Raw genomic sequence first — 26,046 nt, 5'->3', positions numbered from 1 at the left:
GACAACTACTTTTCGACAAGAAGTCAACAACCAACCGAACAGACGAGAGGAAACTGTGAATCAACTCTTTGAACTCGAGTTTCTTCCGTGCTTAATCAAGAAGAAGTTCTTGTCAACCGTTGAAAACCGCAGAAAAATCTGTGGTTTTCACACACTACTAGGCAATGCATTACACATATTATTATTCCTCGTTTATATTTTGATTATTATCTGTGCCTAGTGGTGCATCACACATATTATTATTCTGCAAGATTATTATTGTGTGCATTATATTGCACACACCACTAGGCAATTACATATTATTATTTGTCCCGCTACCTGTAAGAAAGTATACTATTTAAAAATATTTTAATTTTTGTATATATGGTGTGACTATAGGAAAAGTCATCAAATGTCAGGCAAAAAAATGACATTTAGGGTATTTTTACTGCTGTCAAATGTCACAAAGGGTCATATTTGACCCAAACACTATGTGAGGGGTTAACTGGCAAATTGTGGTACCAAGGACTAAAAAGGATTATTTTACACACACAGAAAAAGGCAACTTCAAGTGTTTTAAAGAGTTTTAAACATATAATTTAAATAGTATTAAATAACATTATTCATAAAATATTATTATTATTTTAAATGTAAATCAAATGTAGTCATGAACATATCTTCATGAGTTAGAGTAAAACAAAAAGTATTTACTAAAATAAATGATTGTGAAAACTTCCTTCATCAGTTGGTGTTTTCATCACCATAGCAACCAGATGCTAAGATTTGACTTTGAAGCTGATTTTGATTGACAGTGTAATTCCATCATAATTCCACTGGGGCTGTGACAACAGGACGGATCTGATTGGACACCTACCACAGGAGATCTCTGATTGGCTGTTGTCTTTTTGACTCCGCCTTTAATGCGGTTAAAGTGGAAGAAAGTTTCTTATTGCACTCTGACCTTGTGTGAGGTAAGTCATGTCTCCCTCTCTTGAACTCTGTATTTATCCATCATGCTAACCTCTACAATTCAGGCTCGTAATTCAAGTTTGAAATGATGCTACTGTAAAATATGAAGCTTTTGCTGTTACCTGCTGCTGTTAAATGTTGATAATGTGCTGGTTTCTGTGCTGGTTGTTTATTAAATGTATTTATTCAAATGGGATAAACCCCTTGAGTTGCACCAACTGGTTTTCAAGAGGTTGGTTGCTTTCATGACAAATGTGGGAATATTGTTGACTTATTATTATTATTATTATTATTATTATTATTATTATTATTAGTAGTAGTAGTAGTAGTAGTAGTAGTATAGTAGTATAGGTCACTATATGCTCCAATTGGCTGTAAAATAATTAATTCTGAGACCTAAATTACAAAGTGACAGGCTTATTCTCAACAATACACGACTACATTATATTAATTTTATGATTATTAAAATAATAATAATGATGATTACTATTAGTAAGTAAGTAATAATTCAAATATTGTTGTTGTTATTGTTGTATACACTGATACAGTGACTAATCCCATTTACCTATTTGTATGATTTTATCTATTATCTATTTTATTTGTAAAGCACTCTGTAACATGGTTAAGAAAACTGTTTATTATTATTATTATTATTATTATTATTATTATTATTGACGCAGCCCTGATGTGACTCACATGCATGTATATTAATAGAAAGGAGCTTGAATTAAATTGTTGTCTCCCACTATTTTCCCTTTCATAGATTTTTCCATTAGCAAGAAAAGAAAGAAAAGACTAAATTGGCTGCATTCCATCCAGGGATCTCAGTTGCAGGTGCCCCATGTCATACTGGTGCACCTAAAGGGAACAGGGACATTACTAACATAATTAGGTGTGCTCTCTGCCATGAAAGTCAAAATGTCTGCTGTGATAAAGGCTCTGTAATGACTAATCACCTCGTTGCTGTTGTTGTTGTTCATATAACGGATGAAGGAATCAATCACTTAAGGTACATTTAGCGAAAATTGTAGTGGGACAAACTTAATCTGTAGCAAAAATGTTTACAGGAGAAAGAAGCAATCTGCAGCCCAGAAAAACCAAATCAATGCTTTGAAGTAAATCCTGTGTGTGTGCAGGGAACTGGAGATCCACACAGACTACAAAACCAATTTCCAAACAGTATATTAGATAGTGAGATGAGGAGGAACATGCCTGACCGAGAGACTGACTCATCTACAATCAAATTGCAAAATTGGTATGCAGTAAAGCGGATTTGTCTCATGGGCCCCAGCATCTGTTGCAGTGGAAGCGCTGCCAGCTGAGCATGTTTATGGTTTACCAGCAGCAGGTCTCCATGTCACTGTAGTGGGGTGGATGGTTGATAACTGAGGCACGTCATGTTTTCATTATATGCAATGAACATTACGCATCATGATGACTAAATGTATTTACCTGTGTGCAGATATGCTCCAAAATCAATCAGATCCTCCCTCTCACACACATTTCATCATCACACCAACCGTCTCATTTTGAGATTAACAAGATATTGATCTAGGCCAAATAAATAAAGAATCAAAAGCTAACAGATACGAGGGAGAAAACAGTGAATTAAAATGGTGTTAAATTTAAAATTGGATGGAATTTTTCAGTGTGTTGCATCACTGATCGAAGGGAATATTCAATCGAGCCCTTTTTTGTGTAGACATCTAATGCTTTGTGCAGCGTGCAGAGATACTGCTGTGCGACTCATCACAACACAAAGCCGCAGAGCCACGTCTGGATGGTGACACCGAATTTGGGCTCGATTCTTTTTAAATGAGATCATTTGAACCAGGATGGCTGATTGCTGCTTTCTGTTATCATGTGTGACAGATGCAGCCAAACGGCTTCAGAGGAAACAGCCTCTCTCTCTGCCTTTGCTTTCCCCGCTTACAAGGTGTGAGTCACAAAGCCTGAACGTCTGATTATCTCCACACAGCGAAACACAAGTATATTATTATCTTCACAGCTGTATGAAGTGAAACGTCTTGTTCTTTGTTTTCACTGAAGCATTCTTATACACACACACACACACACACGCACGCAAACACCCACAGGAGATGTGGACTGAATGTGGAGATAGATTTGTATCCAGGCAAATGCTGATTGAAGAATTAGATTCTTTTAATCCAGTGGAATTAATTGTTTCTGGCTAATAGTGTCATAATGTGTCTAATCTGAATGTATTTAATTATGTTGCCACTGGGAGCTCCCCTCCCCTCCCCTCCCCGCCGCACTCTACTCTTCTGTAACATATCTGTTTTATGAAATGCTCCAAATTCAATTGCAAATTACAACAGCAGAACATGTGATGCCAATAATCCACCATGCAACGTGGTTTGGTCGCAATCAAGTTAACTCAAAGCAGCAGATACCACCATGATGACATCATTTCCCATCATGTCCTGATACCAGGACTGCAACCATGTCTCCGAATCGACCAAAAACAAAATTAAGGAAAAAAGAAAATATAGCTGAGTGTATCGCTGTCTGATATTTAATGCTGTTATAGAGAATCACTAATTTCCATCAACCCATCTGGATGTCCTGTTTTTATTTGGCTGTTTTGGTGCACAGAGCTAGCAGAGTGGATGGGGCCTCGGTGTAACTGTAACTAGATCATCTCTCCTGCTCAGGCACGGGTCCAGCTTTTTCACCTTTTTGCTTTGAGTTTCGTTGAAGCCATCTCTCTCGTAGCCGTTGCTGCAGCTGAGTTGGCGGCTCTCATGCACCATGGGATCATCCTGGATAGATTCTGTTATTTATGCAGCGTGTCTAAACCAATCATCCTGACAGATTTATGTAAACACAGCAGCTCCCTGGCATAGGACGAGGTTCACACATGCACACGGAGGAAGCTCAAGATACTTAGCCCCGCTCTCCCGCTGTGGGCACAATGCAGAGAAATAACATGCAAAATAGGTTTGGGAAAACTGAAAATGGGTTGTTATGGCAGAACAGAGAGGAAGTGGGGGGTGACAGGTGCAACAGGGAAAAAAGAACTGTTGTTTCTTTACATTTAGGGTGTATATGAAAAGTCTAAATTTTAATTGGAACTTCAGAAGACATTCATAACAATGAGACCAAAGAATAATACGACCGAAACCACAGTCAATTTATATCAAACATTTTATTTGTTGTATTTTGTTGTTTTATAAAATTATTTTACAAAATTGTGATTTTTTTCCCCCCTCTATCTTTCCATGTTCCATCTCTATGAAGTTATTTCTGCAGAGAATGAAAGGAAGCAGGCAGCAATTCAGCTGAGACACAACACTGCCTGATAAATACTGTGTGTGTGTGTTTGTTGGTGAGAGAATTCTACTGTGTGTGCATTACATGTATTACTACACTTGTGACAACCAGGAAGAGGCGGCTATTGTGCCCTCGCAAGTATACTAATACAAGGCAGTGCGTGTGTCAGTACGAGTCTAAAGAGACGTTGAAAGATGTTCCAAACAGAAAAGGCCGGAATGTCTGTATCACGTCCAGTGTTAAACAACACCATTTAGGGAGCTGTTGCATGTCACTGGCTATTCATGAGGAAAACAAAAACACAAAAGATGTACAACTGTAATGAAATGGGGGACCTGTTTGTTGCACAAGGCAGATGGGGAAAAACAACTCGTGAGTGTATTTCTTCTGAAGGCACATCAATATGTAACCCCCTGCCCTCTGAAACACAAGGGAAGGGAAAAGAAGAAAAGATGAAGAAAATGTCTCCTTAAATATTGCACCAAGTTCATTTCTGAAATGTGATTTTCTTTACGATAATATTCAGTTGTCTTGATAGCGCTGGAATACTGGGATTGTTCATTTGCTGTCTAGCTGGACATTCTCAGGAGTGAAAAACACCACGCAGCACTATTCTCTGCTGATTCCTCCGTCTCTCACACATACACTCCGTCCTCCCCACTTCCCCTCACACACTTTCTTAAACAGAAAATACTTTATTGAACCAAATAAATATGGGAATGCATGGCATGCCTCATATTAGATGAAAAAAAATTATACAAACAAAACCACAAATGATCCAATGGCACATATTGGGGGTCTGTGAAGGATTGGGGAGCTCAACAAAATGATTGTTTCAAAGCTGAGGCTGCTGAAGGAGGAATCAGAGCACGTGTGGTTAGATTTCTTGATTTCACACAGAAACGCTGTTGGTTTCACACCTCAAGGAAAGAGGAACTTTAACTTGCACAATGTTTTGAAAATACAAGGGCACATTTGAGCTTCATCAAATTACATGAACATTTTCCAGATAATCTGATATGACAAATCCAAGACCCCAACAAATTAGCATGAGTATTAATAAAACCTAACACATTCAATTTGTTTAATCCAATTAGCCTATTGATCCATCTGCAAAAAAAACAATTCCATGTGCCACTGACACTTGACCCTCAATGAAGATTTGCAGCGAATGAGATGTGTGAGAAGACTAACATGTAAAAAGATGTAATGAATTATTAACGTTTATGGAACATATTTCTTAACATACAGGTTTTACATTTTGGTTTTTGAAAGTGGCGATGCACATTAGTACACGGTTACCGAAAGGCTTCTAATTCCATGTATTTATGTTAAGGAAACACCACAAATGATAACACTTACTTAATAAAGCTGATCTCCCCAAAGGTGCAGTATCTCAAATGTTTGGTAAGAATTATTCTCCATCTGCATATTTGCTTTTAAACAAGTGGGTCAAATAAAGATGTTTACTTAGTATGATGCCAACTGTTGGTCTGAAACCGCAAATGCCGTTTGTTGCTCCTACATGAAAACAGTGTTAGTTTGTGTCAAGTACTTGTCACTGGACAAATTGAAATTGGGTCTGAGAGGAATAATAATGTCACATAAATATCCCTTACTGAACAAGCCCTACACGATCCAGTCCCTGGATTTTAGAGTGGTTTGTGTTTCAAAAAAATCTACGAGAAAGCTCAGCCTCCCTTGACTGAGGCGACGCATATGATCCAATATTGTTCTTCAAGTCAGCACATTTTCAAGGTTCAAGGTTCTGCCATTACAAATGAAAAATAGATTTTAGAATGGCACATAATGACAATTTAGTTTGTTCAATTGAATAAAAAATAAACATTTATTACACTCCAGTAAATAAAAACATGAATGCTGACCTGAAGAATTTACCACAAGATCCATAATTTCATCATTTGTAAAGAAAATCACAAACCATTGAATCAAAAACAAAACAGAAAGCAGCAAGGTCAAGGTGCTTGTCCTGCACCGTGCTCTTCTCTCAGACACATTCCAACACCATTACATAAACTCGAGGCACTATGAATATCAGATCATTGATGGTTGATGGGTTTTTCATTCCTCCTTTTGCCCGCCCTGCTATTGGTTTTTATTAAGACAATACAGAGAGTAGTGCTGGCCATTCATTCACTGTATAAAAAAAATTGTAAAACACAATCCAAAATAGTGTTATCCTCTTCGTAGTCATTATCATCAATAATATTCATCAAAAACGTTCAGGAACCTGTGCATAGTGTACAGAGCAGAACAGACAGTCTGGGTCAGTGGGATGGAGTTTGGAGTCGTTTGCCACCGTTGGGACACAGAAGCTGCAAAGTTGTCATTTACAACCCTATGAATTTGACCGCTTCAGTTCATAGTCAAACACTTTAAAAGTCCTCAGGTGTCCTTCGGCTGTTGGTAGCCATAGTGAATATAGTGGGACCAGTGAGCTCAGCTGTCCACCAACACACAAAAGAGACAAGGTGGAGAGTAGAATACACGGAGGAACCTTTACAGACACAACAGAGGAGCAAAAAGGATGTGCTGTTCTCCTCTTGTGTTGGAGTTTATTTTCCTCCCCCCCTTCTACCCAGTCCATTTGCATCTCCATTGATCCTTCCATGCAATCATGGAACTGCTTTGCATTTCTCCATGTGTCCGCCCCCTCGCTCTCTCTTTCTAGTGTCCGGTGAGCGGGAGGGCTCCGGAGCGTTATAGCCTCTCGATATCCCTGTACTTCTTCCGCAGTATGGACACCTGGTCTTTGAACAGGACTGGGTCCAGCCTCATTTGAGAATGGACCAGGGGCATGGTGCCAAACCAGTTGGCAAACTTGTTCATGCAGGTCTGACGCTGGGCAAAGTGGTCCGGGTCAGCCCAGCGAGACGCCCGGGAGCTCTGGGGTGGGGGTTGAAGGGGAGAGGGGGGTGAGAAAACAAGAGAGGAAAGAAAAAGAGTGAAGGAGAAAGAAAGATGGACGCAAGGAGGAACATTGGGAGAGGGAATGAAAGAGACAAACAAATTGAATAATGCATCACCAATTATTCTGACCTTTCAGAGCCTGTTGTAATTATTCATGAGCTTTTTTTTATTGAAATGCCATATTGTAATAAACACATTTCAATTCAAAGTTACAAATGACTGATGTTTTTTTCCCCCTAACGGCTAAAACTGTTAAAGTTTAAGTGGTATGATGTGTCTAGAGGGCATTAGCCTACACAACAATAAGGAAAAACACAGGTTTCTGTTAAATACTCATGCTCCATGTGGAAAACTAATTATGAGATAATGTGGGCTTTGACAGTTTAAAGGCCACCTGCCTTAAAGGGATAGTTCACCCAGAAATGAAAATTCACTCATTGTCTACTATAATATAAAATATATAAGAAGTAATGTACGGCTCCTTTAGGGATCAAAGTGTACAAATCGAAATAGATTTAGTTATTATTTTTCGTTCCACCTTTAGGCTTAAAACTAGAATTACTCTATTCCTGTGCCAACCACCCAAACTGCAGTTTGTATTCATGTCAGTCCAGATTCCTCTGTTATATGAAGCCAACACTTTGAAACAAATTAACCCATTAAGACCGGGTACGACATCAGTGTGCTTCTATTGGGCGCCTGAGGTCTTAATGGGTTAAAGTATGAAGAAACTTATATTTTCTCGTGATAGTCTTATGAATGCATGAACTATACCAGGGTTGGTGAGGTCACAGTAACCTTGGTCTTTGACTCCAAAATCAAGGTCATCCTTAAGTGCAAGTGAATGTTTTTGCCAAATATGATGAAATTCCCTCAAGGCATTCTTGAGTTACCACATTTTCAAGACAACGGGACAGATGGACAGATGGACAGACAGATGTCTCTAGCCACTGATGTCACCTTTGAGGCAGCACAATTAATCACTTTTACAGCATAGTTTTTCTGCCTCACCTGTCCCATCATGGTCTCCTTGTACTGTTTCTTCTGAGTGACCTTGATGGGTGGTAGTTTAGAGACGGACGACACCAGAAAATTCATCAGAATGTCCTCGCAGTTGGACATCTGGTCGACCATGGTCTTCAGACTGACTGGAAGGTAAGTGGTGTACAAGTGGTGATAGTATCTGAGGGAGAACGTGAGAGGGGATTGTTTTAGTGTTGAAATGAATCAGAGAAAGGATGACAGCAGCTACAATTGAATAAAGTACACCGCAGAAGTAGATCAGTACTTGTGATAGATGGCAGCCCCAGTCAACACCATGGAGTAGTCATTGGTCCATTTGGAGGTGTAGCCCCACCGCTCCTTGTTGCTGTCCCAGAAGTGGCTGCGGGCTGGGTAACCTACGATGCGGTCCGGGAAACTCTGCCACACTGTGAAGGCAAAGTCCACCTGGACCAGGATCAGAGAGAAACCAACAGATAGAGAGAGACACAGAGGGAGGGAAAACATTAGGGCCAAGAAATCCACAACAGATAATTCCAGGAAACTGTGTCTAAAATACATTTAACAATGAATAAGGGCTTTTTTCACAGCAGATATTAAGGCATGTTATATTAGGAATGGGAACAGATTTTATTGATAACATTAACAAGGGCTCTGTTCAGGCCGAGTGTTCCAGAAAAGACATGTGCTCCTGTTCCTGCTCCGCGAGCGTGCAACAGTGAGTCAGCATGCAACATACCAGGACCCTGAAAGACAAGCAGCTAAATGGAATTTAGCCATCACTCATTTTATTATTTACACCTGTGCCAACTTTGATCTGTTGAAATATGTGCCGTAAAATGCCTGTAGAGTTACAGTGGAAAGCGATTGTACTGAACAAGAACCAACAAAAAAGGATCTTAAATGCTGTTTACACGATTCACTGATTTATATTCTTCATTTTTGAATATAGGACAAGATGGTGTACAAGGGATATTCACTAAGATGTCCCATATTCAAAAATTAAGCAGTCGGCTTACAGTGGTCATTTTGGATCTTTTCATGCATGACATCATTAAAAAAAAGAGAAACGTTGTGGCCTATGAACGCAAACTGTCATATACTTCGACTTGTTCTAACTCATTGTTTAAGAGTTTCACGACCATCCCTGACAGCTACGGCAACATAAGTTTACTGCGTGTGTGTGTGTACATATGCTTGTTGTGTGCACACACAGACACGTGATATGTTTCTCTACTTACACCACCATGGCTCTGTGAATTATTTTGCCCTCCTGTTCCTGCTCTGCCCACATTTTGGAAAATTTACAATGTCACCCTCTCACAGCAGCAGGTATGTTACATGTGTTGGGTGTAATGTTTAAAAAGCAGTAAATAGTGAGGTCGTCAGTTTCATTACCTATAACTAATGTCATAAATACAAAAATGTCAATTAGATGGTAATCTGCACAAGAAATTAAAAAAAGCGAATACTCATCTACTTACAGTAATCAATTTGACCCAGACAGAGGTGATTATTTTACGCTGTATTAGCAAGACCTTGTGCAACATGTCCTCTAGATTACACATAGCTGTAAATGTTTGCTGTAATTATCTGGCAGTCTGACCTCTGTGGTGGAGAGCACCGTGTCCTCATCCAGACTGAGCACAGCGTCGGTGGGGATGGTGTCGTAGGGCAGAAAACGACTGCTGATCACCTGGTGAGAAACACAGACACTGGGTTCAAAAACGGGAGGGAACAGTTTTACCATGCAACCATTAGTGTGTAAAAAGAACCGGTATAAACACAAGCCAGGTGCATCTGTCTGACACGGAGCGCTACCAGTTTCTTCATGTCTGTTTGTGCCCCAGAGTCATTTCATCTTGCAGCGTTGACAGCGAATTCAGCCAAATATACAAGCTGACATTACACAAAATGATAGCAAACTGCAGCACTTCATTGATGATCTAAAACCACAGATAGGAATCTACAACCAGTGGAGTGTGTTTAGCTCCCTGATGAGCCCTGCAGCCTGTGCTTTTTGGCATGTATCTATGCAAATAACTGGGTAAAAAAAAGTGCAAAGAAGGTGGTTTCCAATTTTAGAAATATCTGCACACAAATCTGAATGCTAGTTTCAATTAAATACAGCATGTGTGTGGGTTTCCATCCCTGACTGCAGCAATCTTGGTAGCTAATTTGGCATTCAACCTACAAGACCTGTGTTAATAACATAAACACTAACAACAGTGTAACAACATGAACTCTTGATGAAAATGCATGTTACCAAGTCAGTATTGTAATACCCTGTAATATATACTGCACGGCAGTTATATATTTGTCTCCTGTACTGTATCCTAACTTAATATAGTCAGACAGTAAATATACAATCTTGGAGCCCCTTTACTACTGTCGGACAAAAAATGTGCCTCTGGGGGTTATGGCCAATATTTTGAGGCCTCTGGCGTTGACAGCGGATATTCGGCTATCGTTCTCCGCACACGGTTTACAGCGATACTTTTTTATGCTTTTTAGGTCCAGACGACATTATGGCTAATCTCTATTAACAACTATGTGCATATAAATGCAGACAAATAAAAGAAACTACAGCCAATGCCTTTTGGTCTTGCCTGTTTTGCTCTCCACATCTACCTGTTTCCTTGCCTGCTCAAATGTGATTGGTCATACTAGAAACCAGAAGGCTTCAGGCCCCGAACCCTTGTCCCTCGCCTATATATTCTGCATATTCACATGTACAATCTGTGAATAGAGACAATAAATGGACTGTAGCTTTGGCTAATGGACATATTTTCATCCTCATTGTAACAATTTCTTAACATTAAGCCTGGGAGTTTGTGGGTTTAAATCAATAACGAATGAAATTTATCAAATTAAGTGTTTCTGTAAGTAACACCAGAAATACCAAAGTCATAACAAGAAATCTCAACTCCAAGATAAATGGACCCGCAGATGGGACATGAAAGAATTTGATTCATGTGGTTTTGGCACTGATCCTGTGATTTGAGTCCAAGTCTCAGAATCCGCTGTTGCCAAATTGGAGAGAAAAGAAAAACACTGGTTGTTCAAACCACTTTGAGTCAGGCCAGATACAGCAGGACACACTTGAAAATGTTTGGTTGTCTGCCATTTCACGTTTTACAACTCAAACTGAATTCAATCGCAGGCTTCCAGAACTGAACGTTCAACATTGCCCACAGAGAGAAACAACTGGAGAAGGCGTTTACCTTGGTTTCCCCTTCTATGACAATGACAGGGACTGAGGTGGCAGGCCAGCGGTACTTGGCAGGAAGAGGTTTATCACAATTCCACAGAACTATCACCTGCACAAAAGGAAAACAGACCAAACTTAGACGTCATTCTGAATACAACACCCAATGAAAAAACATGTTAAAATACAAGTTTAATGTTCGACAATCTTGTCTCGCATGTACAGATTAAAAATCCACATATTTTTATATTTATATCTATCCCTTCTTTATGTGAAAGGCAACAACTTCCTGATGTTTCTCTGCAGATCTATTTTAAGAACTGTCACACCACCTACAATTACCTGACAGCGAAACACTGTATTACTATAAATGCTATAAAACTGTCCCAAATACAGGAAAACACAATTTATAAAATACCAAAAATAATGAGTAAAATAGAATTCAATCGAAAAATTACAGGGATTACTGTTCACATTAAAATCAATGCTCCATAAATTGAGAGCTCAGGGTTAAAAGACTAACTACTATAAAACGTACCACTCTCCCCACTAATAAAGCATCTTAGGTATATGAATTCACTCAGAAATTAGAGTCATTACATGTAATTCTGGTGTTTGACAACTGCACATTAAGTAGTTCTGCAGGTAGCGGTTTCCCCTATGTTCTACAGAGAATGTTGGGATAATATAGAATGAACATATCTACAGGGAGTATTTATGGTGGACGAGACGTCTCAAACAAACACGTTAATAGAAAACACCAATGCAAAAACACCAACACAACTGTACAAGCCACACATCGGAAACACAACCAGCGGAAGTGATTCAGTGATTATATTTCCAAGCCCACTGTAGCTAATCTGCTGCTCACAGACAGATCACTCAATATAAAAGGTGGTTAAACAGTTAAAAACATAACAGGATATTTGAGAGATTGAAACTGATGTGTGCAGATAACAATTTGCCATAAATCAGCCTTAATGTCTCCATTCACCACAACAAGTTAAGTTACTTTCATCTGATCGACTTAAGTTAGCTAAATGACCTAGCATTAACGCTAACGTCATTGCACAGCTAGTCTCATAATCTCCCACCTTTAGATGCCAAAATACACAACTATTAATTTATATATGTATGTCATCATCTGTTGTCACTCAGTTGTGTTGTGGTTGTGTTTCTGTTGTATGGCTTTTGTAGTTGTGCTGATACTTTTGCATTGTTTGCATGTTTTCCATTAATGTGCTTGTGACTTCTGGGACATCTCGTCCACCGTGTAAGTTCCATGTAACATTTGCAAACATCAGGTGTGAGGTGGGTTATGTAGAGTTATGTGCTGCCTTTTTGATTACCTGAGCACAGTACTGGGATTTGGCCACGGCCACAAGCAACTTCATGACTGGCTGAGACTGGGAGACCAGTGGGGTCACCAAATGGATGATCGCTGTAAACTTGGGGTATGGCTTGATACCTGGAAAAGGTTGGCACATCGGGGGTAAGAAAATACGCAATTTAAACCTACACATGACATTTTCTAACATTAGATTGACCTTCTGAATCCAGTTCACCAACATACTACATCACTTGTATACAGCACTTTAATAATGACAGTGATAGAAAATCAGCTGTAGTTCTATGTTATATAAACAGGTAACATCTCTTTGACAGCATTTCTTCATTGGTGCTTGTTTACTTCAAGCTGCGTTTACCTGATAGGTTTAATCAGGCTTGTAAAAGGTGCCAGTAAACTGAATCCTAAAAGTCAACAACAAGCCACATATCTTTCCAATTAACAAAGCACAAATACATCATGGCAACATGGCAGGTCTAATTGGTGAGCTTCCCCAAGACAAATCCTGAATTAATAAAGATATATTGCACAACTTGTGGCAATGTCACTGATTCACATGTTAGTTTACAAATAGGCAACAGCTGCTACACACCAGCTGTTCCTGTGCAGTGTCTTACTGAAAATGAGTCCATCAAAACTTAGGGTGAGCATTAATGTGGTTCTTTGCGTACAGCGCACCATATGCATGAAGAATTAACTGACCCAGCTTAGCGTAATAGAAAGGGAAGTCTCCCAGGTGTGTAGAGTACTGCGGGAGGGTGAAGAGACCTCCAGGCAGGCTGTTCCACATCAGGTTGCTCCTGGAGGTGTGCTGCAGGACCCGGTCCTGGATGATCTGGAGAAAAATGGAAGCAAATGAGATTTAAACTAATGTTTTCTGGGACTTTTTCAATTGAAAAATCAAATGCTCATTACTAATTTTTACTCATTACTTTTTGTTCATCGAATAAAGGATCACAAGTGACAGATATTTCTATGAAAGGCGGAAGCTGCACGACTGTAGCATGTCAGTGTGATGAGTCGGAAAACAGCTTTGTTGCAGGATGTTGGAAGATCTTTTATACTTCACTTAAAACTAAACAATTAGGCCAGTGTTATATGTTATTTGGAAACTGAGTGCGGACAAGTATCCCCTGGCACTTCTCAAATTAACATCAGAAATAATGAGTCCCTTTAGATAAAAAATGATCCGACAGACGTTTCCATTATAGTGTCACATGATCTCATAAAAAACAAATTCCTCTCCTATATTCAGTTCTCTATGCACTGTTTTCTTGGCACACATATTTCTATCACTGACCAATGAGTACTACTTACAGTAACAAACTAACTTTGCCAAACTTAAATTTGCTACATATTTACACATTCTCCAGCAGGGCCGGAACACTGGTATAATGAATAAATAGCTTTAAATGCTTTATTTTTCCACACAATAGTAAAAAAGGACTCAAAATATAACTTAACAGTAACATCAGATCACTCAGTTTTGCTTAATAAATTGTGCTGGCACCAGCTTTTCCATTATTCTAAACCAAATTTACAGCCCAGTATCTTATACAGTGTGACAGCAGGCTTTACAGGCCCACGTCATCACCTGTCTCCCACTCCACCAAAGCTCTAAGATTGTTAAACAGTGAGATGAAACCATAATAAAATATTAAGCAGTCTCGGGAGCTGCAAAGTAAAGCCTGTCTGCTTTCTGAAGGAAACCGTGCTGATGAAGTGATGCTTGAGCTGCACCTGAGCATTAAAACATTGAGGATCCCTTGCTAATGGTATCTAACTTTTGGAGAATATTTGAAGCCAAAACCCTGATGTGCTGTACTAAGGTATGTCTCGGAACAAACGGGGTTAAGACACGAAAGAGTGTAAACAGATCGAAGATCAGCTTCTTGGGGCTGTAACTTTACCCTGCTGACAGAGAAATCCCAGCTCTGCCCTCTAGCAGCCTGACCTGCTACCTCCTGGGACGAGGCCTTTGTAACACTATCCGTGGACAACAACCTGCTAACTGTAAACTGCAGTCAGCCATAAGGCTTACGGTAAATGTAACACAATTACAAATCAGCAGAAATTTTCCAGTTTATTGCATCAAATAATAAAGCTGATACATTTATTTCCCCTACATGTCTGGTAGATTACTTGCCATGGTTTACACATCCATTACTGTTGAAGTTAGGAGAAAATAATGATAGAGGCAGGTCCATTTGCAGACACAAATGCTACTCCGTGTTGTGAGCATGATTTACATGATACTTGCAGCTAGCCGACCTAACACACCCTCTGCCAGACTCTCTGTCTTGCTCCCCTTTCATTCCCCCCCTGCTCTAATCTTTGCTTGTTTGTAATTCCAGCTCAAGAGCAGTATGATAGACTGGTCCTCCATGGGAGGGATACAGATAAATGGACTCTGACAGGAACAAATTACTGACATGATTGATGGCCAAGCCAGCCTCAAAGAACATGACAGCAGTGTTTAACAATACACATCATCCCTCTTGGTTTTCTGTCTTGTCTGGAGCAGTTCCATTGTGGGTATGAAGTCTGCAACAACACTTACAGTCTGTAAATGTAAGATGCCAGTAAATGTCAATATCTGGGATAAGTGACTTAAAACAAATTGAAGGATAAAAAAAAAAAAAAGGCAATCTTAATATTTTAAAGCATGTTATGCCTTCCTTTGAAAGCATTGTAAAGCGTGTGTGTACCTCCAGTGTTGTCAGTACTATCTTCTCCAAAGAGTTGAAGTAAGCCTCCCATAGGAACTGGGTCTGCTGTCTCAGGGACAGGATCTTATCCTGGTGGATGGAGCGCACTGTAGAGGGGACCTGGGACAGAGGTGAGCACATGTTAATATACGAGAAGACAAACAGAAAACAGTATGCTAAAGTAGATACTGTCATTTAATCCGCACAGAATGCTGTCAGGAGAACAACTGCAAGATTTGCCTCAATAAATGCAAAGAGTAAGTCTCAGCTGTCAAATGGGAAGGCATAAAAAATGTCATCAAATACAAGAATGACACATCTATAATTACACTGTACAAGCTGGACACCTGCACACTACTGCTGTGTTTTCAAACAATGACTGTTTACATGGCCACTGATATTCCCACTATTGACCTGACATTCTTTCAGTTAGGGTGTTTACATGAGTCGCTAATAGAATATTCCATTCATATTTCTGGTACAGAGTACAGTCTAAATATGACTCGCATCATCATTACGTCCATTTTTTCATACATCATGTTTTCCCAAGACCTTTTTGAAAATATCATCATTGCGATGTTTTTCCAACCACTTCATAATATCCATTTCCCTGAAAACACGTAGCATAACTACAGTTTCCCCATCACCCCCGATATGTGACTTCTTTATAGCGCAAGCCAACCTGTGCACAGGGGAATGCGTTGTCAAGCAGTTGGTAACTTCAGTATGTCGATGTTGCAAAAGGCAGTGAAAACTATGATAGGAAATTATATTGCGATTAAGATGCATACATGTCTACATAATGCAACTACGATTGGAATACTCCACATTTCTTACTTTAATTATTGCTTACTCCAAGTTTGACCTGATTCAGGTAAAGGTAATCAATATTTGCATGGCAGTGATGTCGGACTATTGGTGTCCATGTAAAACAAAGTCATTCTGTGATCCCAAAAATGTGACTTGCTCAAAAAATGAAAGCCCTAACAATGTAATAGTGGTGTACAGATTTATTTTTCTTCTTGGAGCAGTGTTAACAACTTCAGTTGTGTATGAAAGATGCCGTGTCTACCTGTAATAGCAGCCTTTCATCCCCCATCACAGCTGCCGTATTCCAGTCGATGATCTCGGAGAAGGGAAGTTCCCAGCCGTTACTTAGCATCACGGGCACACATGCTGCCTGTAAGAGTAACACACAACACCACACACAATTTATACACTCGTGGTTAATGAGATGAATTGTTGAAGACAAGATGTTTTTGTGGAACCTGTAATTATCATGACATCCAAAGTATGGAAATAATGCAAACCTACAGCGACAAGACGTAATGTATGAATAAATAAAGGTATTAAATCTGTGGTGTGGAAACGATCAAGAAGAGCCATGTCATATCTCCCGTTACATTCAAATATTCAAATTCAAAAGGTATTACCCCTGTCTGTGGTATAATCTCTATTTATTATTAAGATAAAATGAGCAAATGAGAAAACTGAAAAATAAAAGGCTTATGCTCTGCCAATCACTGTACAAGGTCCATTTCTCAAGCAATCAAATCAGGCAATTTAACCAAGAGGGGCAACATCTTCCCACACATTTCCATTAACTAAAGAATCATCACAGCACCACGATGACTACTCTCAAAGCGACGACGCACTGTGCTTTCATTAAATGACCATTATGTTCAGTGGAATAGGAGATAAATATACTTGTAAATGAAATCCCTTTTTCTGAGAGATTAATGAAATTGTATTGAAGTGTGCGTCCACATTTGTGTGTGTGTGTCCTTGTCTATCCAGTTATCCATTTTTGTTTCGGTCTGTGACTTTAGGTGTGTATGTGTGTAAGAGTTGGATAGTACATGCAGCTTCCTGCCAGGAGTGAGGAGCCTTATAATCTGCAAAGCGAGTACCATTCACTGATTGGTCTTATGCAAAAGCACGTCCAGGCACTGCTGCAGCACACGTTTAATCTCCTCGGTGTCATTAGTAAAGGCTACAATCTGCTGGACCTATCACCACACAACATAAAACACAACCACAAATGAAGAGAGCGACAACAGATGCTGACAATGAAACAAGCATTGGGTGTTTGGGTGAGCAGTCGTTTGTGAAAACCTGGACAAGCCAGTGGCCGCTTAAAATTGAATGCTTGTCTATTTGAGGAGTTACGGTAGAGGTGACTTGAACGCCCCAAAAAGGATTAAATTAAAATGTTTGTGTTCTAACTTTTTAGGGGCTCCTTTTGTGGTTATGTTGTGACGTCTTGGCCACTGTACTAACGCACCAAAAACTGAGAAACTCACTGTTGGACATCATGTCTAACAGTGAGTTTCCAAGATGTAAAAAACAATAACCACACAAATGTTCATGGCTTTTTACAAGCCAACACCTTCAATGCGCGTCACAACGCCAGAAAACGTGCAACGTCATCATCTAGACATTCAGCCAGGTGTCATGTTTCCATCACTGCCTATCGGAGACAGTTAAAAAAAACCGTGTCTACTGCAGAGTAATTTGACCCAGGAGTGAATGCTGATTGTATCCATAGCAGAAAAAAGCCCCAACATCTGGCTGTTTGGGTGTTAGTGGGTTTTTTTGACCAGTGGATAAGGGGCTTTATTTAACCCCTCCTCCAAAACCTAGCTCTCACTTAAATCCTGTGACCGTCTCCACTGTGTCCTACCTGGCCTGTTGGAATACTTCACTGAGCCAGTGTAACTAATAAATCTCAGTAGCCTTCAACTTCCCCAAATTCCCCAATTTGTGCCTGGCCTCTTCAACTTTTGTGCTCCCCAGTGTAAGGCTGTGTTTGTATAGAGGCACTATTACCTCCAGGCTGTGGTCCAGCCCTTGAACTCCAGCCAACCTCTGCATGCTACTACCAAGTGAAGCTGCACCTCCTCCAGCGTCGACCTGGTAATCAGTCTCACTGTCTCACTATGTGTCGCTTCTTTCTCCTCTGTGGTGTAATTATCTTCCCATTACACCCAATATAGAATCACTTCTCATTTTCTATTATAAGCTCAAAAGTGATCACTCTTCTTCTTCTTCTTTTTAAATATCTTGCTTCCCTAACAAATTCTCTGCTGTTTTTCCCACACTGGTGCTTGCAGGACTTGACAAAAAAACCTCACACGGTACATCAACACCATAACTTGGGTTGCTTTTGATTTTTTGTGGATGTAAATAATACTTATTTTTATTCCCAGGAAATAATTTTCCATGGTTGCACTGTACAGTGTGCTGTAAGTCACTGGTGGAGAAAAAATAGCTTAATATCTCAAATTCAAATCATTCTACCATATGTATTTAATTATATGCATATTTTACCTACTGCTACCCTAAGTGTGTGAAAGTAAAAAGGCATTTAAAATGCCTCAGGCAAAACTGGTTATTAAAATAAATGTAGGTATTCTTTAAATATAACTGTGGTCTTGGCTTAGATCACTAAAACGAGCAGGCTGACATGCTGAGTACCACTGGGAATTAGGGACACTTGATGAAGACTAGATGGTGAAATGAAGAAAGAGTCAATGGAATGTTGCATGTGCAGCCAAGCATTTACTGTACATTGAAGTTATAATTCAATCAGTTTGATTGAGGAGGAAAGGAAAGGAGAGGAAGAAGACGTGGGTGAAGAAGAAGAAAAGATGGCAAAGGCAGCATGAAGACACAGAGTCAGAAGCAGCTGAAGTAACACAAGCTGCACAACCACAGAATGACTGGCAGTGGGTGAAGGAGTGAGTGGGAGTAAAGTCTGTACGTCACTTTTTCCACACAAAACCACTGATTAACAGCTTTACTGTTTTGTTTCTTCTGGAGGAATCAAACACAGCATGCATCCTCTGAAATACCAGAGTACACCTACTCTACGTGATTCACATTTAATCACCACTCCATCTGGCAATAATGAGCAACATCTGTATTTGTGTCACTGACCTGCAAAGCCTCTAAGAAGCGAAAGGAACCCAGCCGTCGTCCTCGAGGTACCAGGCAGAACGTGGAGTTGTACAGCATCTCTCTGTAGTCGTACCTGCAGGAAGATGGCAAAGAGGAGGAAACATCAGGAACTAATTCGTTCAACAAATTAAACAACACAATCTGAACGCAGATGCAGGACAGTGAGAAGAATCACAGAAAAACTGAGCGCACAACAGCAAAATGACACACGTTCCTTCTATTGTTTTTTTCTTTTCAAAGTTTACTTCTAACATCTCATAATAAAATGTTGACTCTTGGAATGCAGCTCATATCAGGCCCAATCTATCTGAAAATGTAAAAAAAAAAAAACCACCTCTTTCAAACAATGGAATATTTCAAAAGCACAAATACTTTCAGGAACAAAATCCCATACTTTCATTTGAACTCCCCTCTCATTTTTAAACCCCTCGCCCTCTAACCTGCACATCTCAACATCTCTCGCTTCTTCCCCGCTCCCTCCATCCAATCTAAGCCTCCGTCAGCACTTGCTTGGATTAAGGAGCTGCTTGGAATTCCTTTAGTGTCAATATTTTATGTGCAAAGGAGCGAGTGCGAGTCAGAGAGTGTCTGTTCTTGTGTTGCCTGCTCATACATTAGAATGGGTTTTATGAGACAGGACTGTGTGTGTGTGTGCATATTTCATTTCTCAGTGTATCCTGAGTAAACAAAGCAATCCTGCACACTTAGCTTCCAAATTTGTGTGTTTAAGACAAGGTGTCGTCACATTTGCATGAGAATGCAAATATTGATGTAAAAGTGAGTGATTATTTGTGTACTCAGGGTGATGTGCGTGCCTGTAGCTATTTGCCTGCCCTCTCCTTGATTGTATTTGTGTGTGTACAGATTTATTATGCCCTCAGGCTGCACGGTCTCTCTCTCAGTGTCAGTGTTACAGTAAATCGCTCCATGACTGAAGACCCGATGCCTCAACAGATCCACCCACACCTCTGTGGGTCACTGCACAGCCAAGACACAAGTCAAATTTATGTCATGTACATGCAGCAATAGGAGTGCAGAAGAACATGAATGCTCTCTCTGCCCTCTGAGCTATATTTTATGTTATGTAACAAATATCTAAAAATGGAGTCTGAGCAAAATAGTGTCTTTTTTTATATTGATGTAATTCTTATGTCTAAAGGAGATTCAGCTAAACCTCATTTGCAAGAATACTGCAGACACACAACTAAATTAGCCAATTAAATTCACATTTACAGAGCAATTTACATAAAACAAAAACTAAGTTTCCTTACACACAATAGACAAGGTTGACACAGTTGAATTGTTACATCCAACAGCTGCTAAAAAGCAAACATGAACTACGGAGCTGCCCTCTTTAGAGCCCTACTGAAAAGGATTTTTGGAAGCAGATGCTGATTTTTGGGAGGGGAAAAAAATCTGCCAATATATATTAAAAACAATGGAATGGTTCCTAAAATGTCGTTATCAAACCCTCGAGACAAAGTAAAGTAATGTAAAGGTTTGATCTTTTATAATTTAACAATAATCTTTATTTTAACCCATTAGAACTGTCACCATCGTAACTAGATGGCTTTAGCTTCCTATTAATATGCTCAATAAATTCTCAGTGGACATTAGTCTGACTAATCTTTTTTGAGGAAAAATTGAGTTTGGAAGATTTGGCTTGACAGCCGTCTTCCAGTGGAGGTCATAGTCCTGTGTAACCATTAAACACACATCACCAAACACAAAGTTTTGGTCTCACTAAAGTGTTAATACTGAGCATTTACAGTACTATCACATGGGAGTCAGAAATCACTGCAATGCAACATATCAACTGCAATGTAGAATTTACTTTGGCGATTATGTAATATCTATCTGCATAATCCCACTTTAGAGCACACATGCCTTTTACAATTACAGCCACTACAGTGGTGTTAGAGAAGATTAACAGCCACAAAAAAGCATGAAAGCTACATTTAAGCTTGATTCCATCCATAGGAATGCACTATACTATACACAGAGATCCATTATCAACATGGCACATAGGAGTTAATACTAGAGGCTTCTCTCATCTACACTACGAAACAATGGCCTAATTCATCCGGCCTCCATTACAATCATTAAACATGACAAAGAAATAATCCAGCAAGAGGCACATAATAACTGACCATTTTGCAGGCTTACACAAACAGAAGCATACATCTGTATCTGGGCCTGGCACGGTCTAAATCTCACATCCATTACATTTCCTGAGAAAAATCAGAAAAGACCAGATGTTCCTCTCCCTGCATACCTCCATTCTTCCTCTCTCTTCCAGATGGCTGCCTGTGGGAGGACCACTTTCACAGTACGCTACCGCATGTCAGCAGAGATGTTAAGTATGAGTGCTCAAAAAACATCTTCTTCATACACCAGCTCCTGTATTGGTGTGTTGTTTTCTGAGCAATTAATTTAGGTGTTCAACTGATTGGTCACACTTAGTAAGAAAAAAGGATTGCTGTCACCGAGCACTTACTCATACCCTGTATCTGGCCCAAATGTCCGCAATTGACTATACATGACATTAGGTAAATCCTTCCTTGTCCTATATTTTCAGTGCTGCAACATGCAGATGGCTGGTGGTGAGCAAAGCAGTCGCTTAGTAACAGATTGGATATCACTGAGAAAAAAATAAAAATCACACTGTTAAAGTAATGAGCTCGAGTTATTATTTTTTGCTATATTCCTATTATGATGTAATGGAATTGCTAAAATAAAAGCTGTCATAAAACAGAGATTTGCAATTAAGGCTATAATTAAAACTACTAGAATTATATGGGGATAAACTGTCTTATAGTCTATAAAAACTAATGTAATTGCATCCTTCATTAAAAAAAAAAAAAATCGGGTATTAAATGGACATTATCATAAATGTGCTTTCACCAAATGATAAAATTAAATGAATGTTGATATTTTATTTGTTTGAAATTATTAGCACAGAAATTGTCCAGGTGTAATAATGTGTACTGCAGAGTTCAGCCAAGGAGAATTCATGTGGTGGACTAGAACGCGTTCAATGGGGATTTAACCTCGACCGACTGTTCAATCAGACTCACCACACTGTTGACGTTTTCTGACCAGTTTGTTGCCCTTGGTTTTTTTTGGTTAGAAATGCAGTTGTTTCATGTGACCACTCTGGTTTTCATGCGACTGTAAGTAGTAGGTATAATATAAAAGAAATGTCCCAAAAAGTAGTTCAGAAAATTCTACAGTGATTTATCATTGCTCAGAAAGGTGTGAATACTTGTAAATATCTCCACAGAAAGCAAAGAATATTTTACAATACACTCTTTACATGCACCTTCTTTACATTGTTAAAAGGGTACGTGTAGATTGACATGGCCAGATCACTGTCAGTTGAAACACCCATTATATAAAAAAATACAACTTCTCATGAAAAAACTAGTGCGTTACATGTGTAGTCAGTTTTTATGAAATACAAACTCTTCTCTGCATCTACAGTAAGAGAGATGTTAAGTGTTCTAATGCAGCATCATGACTTCATCACTGTTACTCAGATCAATAATGAAACAGTCTATTCCTGAAAATGGTTCGTTCTACAAGGTATTTTATTGGAACAAAGAGCTCGGTGCCAGCAGTAAAACAGCACCTTTAGTTTGATGGTGTGGGAGATGTACTGTCGTGCCATCTTTATATAAACCTTCTCGTTCATGGATTTGATCAGATGTCATTTATTAATATTGCACGAAAGGATTGCAGTCTGAGTCGCAAAAAGAGAAAAGAATAACAGGAAGTGTGCTGGGTCGAGAAAAAACATCAACCAGTCTCCTAGCAACAAGAATGGATGGAGTGGAAGAGAAATGCATGGCTCATTCTGTCAAGTGCCCGAGGAGCCTCAGAAGAACAGCCAAAGAGTTGTCTCCCATAATCTGTGCAAGAGACCACACACATTTCTAACATAACAACTCAGAGAGAAGACAGCAATCAAAGGAGGCATTGCTTTGGCTGATCTGTGACGAGTTGAAGTGCTCATGTGGGTTCCCCGAGACTGTCCTCTGTCCCGGGAAAGTGTGTCAACCACGATCCCTCTCCTTTAATTTAAGAAATTAGCAGTTCACAAACGACACACCACAGTACAAGATGATTTGATTTGTATGAATCTTGAAGAAATAATTCATCTCTTAGTAAATGATACAGGCTCAGTTGGAGAGACAGGATAAAAGGTGTTGGTATATTTGCCACAGGCCTATAGAACAATGACTATGGCCTCGATATTGCAATCCTTATCCACTCATTTGTGTGCTTGCACCATTGTGACGATACACAAAGCTGTGTTAAAGTTCATTCAAACAAATGAGAAAGCATTCCTTTACTCTTGGGAAGCTTCACTATGTCCTACTTTACTGTATCGCATGCACCTTCACTGTGCCTTGATTGACAGAAAGCAAGCCCACAGAGGGCCCGAAGCAATTCATATGGGTTCAAATTTGTGCTTTTATATTGTTGCCAGAATAATCAATGAAGTAAAAAATTTACAGGCATAACTCTTTCAAATACATTGGCTGCAGTTCATTGTGTAGCAGTTCATTGTGTAGCAATCCCTCATCTTGGTCAGTAGGAGAGTCCACAACAAGAAAGGACTCTCTAAAATGAACTTCAGAGGGAAAGTGAGGGCAGCTCCAGTACTATCCCACTCTTTCACCCCACTCCCATCCTGTACTGACTTCATATCTCATTTTCTGCTTCCTCTTTTCTGTCACGCTTGTGCCAAGTTGATGGGCAGTTGGCTGTTGCCGGGACTGAATTCAAGCCAGAGGAATTTCAGCCTGAAAGCCACCAAGGAAAAGTGAGTGTCATCAAATGAGAAAGGGAAGAAAGAAAAAAAACAGCGGTTGACAACCGCACGCTACATCCGAGCTCCACACAGCCAGCGCCACCCAGGGCAAGAATGTCACACACAACATTAACGCACACATAAAGCCTCAGTTTGATCTCAATACACATCAGAGCTACTTCAATAGTTCTAGACACAGCCAGACTCAGCTGCCTAGTTCCCCCTGACAGGACTGCACACCAAGACACAGATTATACAATGCATAGTGACATGCACAGGGGGATAAAAACAAATACACTCTCTTTGTGGAAGACTTACATCAGACCAGCAAGTAAACACACATACACTGCGTTTTCAAGCATGAGAGCTGTCACGTCACGACTGTTTTCCTCTCCACAAGGGGATCAAACGGCTGTCTATAACATGGGGTTAATGAGCACCCCCCTCATACTCATGTTACATGGGGTTAATTAGCCATCAGAGATAGATATTAGAAAGTGGACTGGCCTCTGTTATAGGGAGTGTATTATACTTCTGTAGAAGGCCATCCCTAAGGAATCTGGAAACATTAGACATCAGCAGTGGTGTTATTGAGCGTGTAGGGATCTGGTAACACCAATCCAATGGGAGCCCCCCAGCACATACACACACACACAGAATGATTGATTTGTGTGTTTGTGTGTGTGTGTGTCTATGTGCTGCATTTGGATTCAAATTACACTAATGACTATTCCAGCAATGCCATGCAGGCAAAACTTAAGAGTTTTAAGAGATGAGGACATATCATTTAGTAGCCAGGAAAACTGAAGAGCATGACACTGACTTGCCTAAATTAGTTACGGAGCTTAAAATACTCCAATGGCCTCCGGATGGCAGCATTAGAGATTAATGGCCAACACTGGCATGAATGGCATTACTGTACTATCTTGTACCTAATGGCATAGTTAATCTTAGTGGTTTTACCTGTGACCATGATAGATGAGCAACTTTTTTTGAGGCACTGGACCTGGCTAATGTTACCCAGAGCGCATGATACTGGTCCAAAAATGGAGATGGCAACAATACTACAAATACCACACATTGTTAAATGAGCTTGGCCCTGTTATGATGATGGTGCATCATATTAAGGATTCTGCAAAATACATTTGTTTTCACTACAAATTTAACAGAATAAAGTTAATTGCTGCTTTTCCAAAAGTCTAAAAAAATCTGTATTACTGCTAAGAGGGTTTAAGGATATAAAGGTCTGTGCTCAAGCATAAGTCGATAGAGCAAAGATGAATTTAGTACCAACATGTCTCATTGAAAAACAAACCCTACACTGATTTCCTCAAGGCACCTTGGGCTCACCCATCTTCCCTCTTGTTAACGGGTTCAAAGACAGGTTTATAAAACATTTACAGAGACACAGAGGGGGGGTCTCGAGCTGTATGTGACCCCAGGTTAATTAACCTAATTACTATGCTTTGAATCCTCCATCACTCTTCTTTTTCTTCCTCCCTCGTCTCAGTCTGAATCCATCTTAAGGCTCTCTCAGTGGTAGAGTCAAAAAGCAGGAACCTTTCATCTCTACAAATATCCCCTCCTCAAAATGGAGCCATACACGCCCTAGAGTTAGTTCCACTGAGCTGAACACGCACTAACCAAAACATGCACACTTATTAACATCCGTCCAAAAAGTGTCATTAACAGAGCTGCTGATTTTCACAGACTCCCTTTGGAGTTTAAAGGAAGTTTTGCCCACTTCTCTAATCAGCCATCCATCAGCTTGATGAGATTGGTGAAGGATGCTTTGAAGTGCTCTCTGGGTACAATAAACCAGAGCAAGGGA

The 26,046-nt window shown here is 39.7% G+C and overlaps 1 protein-coding gene across 1 annotated transcript in view; it reads right to left on the bottom strand.

Annotated features, from left to right (window-relative positions):
• Positions 1-4,098: 4,098 nt before the first annotated feature.
• LOC118113668 (exostosin-1b) overlaps positions 4,099-26,046 on the bottom strand; it is a 37,410-nt gene continuing 15,462 nt past the window's right edge. The window contains exons 2-11 of the mRNA XM_035163595.2: positions 19,379-19,472; positions 16,512-16,619; positions 15,440-15,559; positions 13,434-13,566; positions 12,733-12,851; positions 11,400-11,495; positions 9,782-9,871; positions 8,462-8,622; positions 8,185-8,356; positions 4,099-7,149 (exon numbers count right to left, since the gene is read on the bottom strand). Coding sequence (XP_035019486.2) covers positions 6,964-7,149; positions 8,185-8,356; positions 8,462-8,622; positions 9,782-9,871; positions 11,400-11,495; positions 12,733-12,851; positions 13,434-13,566; positions 15,440-15,559; positions 16,512-16,619; positions 19,379-19,472 — 1,279 coding nt within the window. The 3' untranslated portion in view covers positions 4,099-6,963. The remainder of the gene's footprint in view (positions 7,150-8,184; positions 8,357-8,461; positions 8,623-9,781; positions 9,872-11,399; positions 11,496-12,732; positions 12,852-13,433; positions 13,567-15,439; positions 15,560-16,511; positions 16,620-19,378; positions 19,473-26,046) is intronic.

This window comes from Hippoglossus stenolepis, chromosome 8, assembly GCF_022539355.2.
Source record: "Hippoglossus stenolepis isolate QCI-W04-F060 chromosome 8, HSTE1.2, whole genome shotgun sequence".
Taxonomy (NCBI): Eukaryota; Metazoa; Chordata; class Actinopteri; order Pleuronectiformes; family Pleuronectidae; genus Hippoglossus; species Hippoglossus stenolepis.
This window is presented reverse-complemented; position numbering and strand designations above follow the sequence as displayed.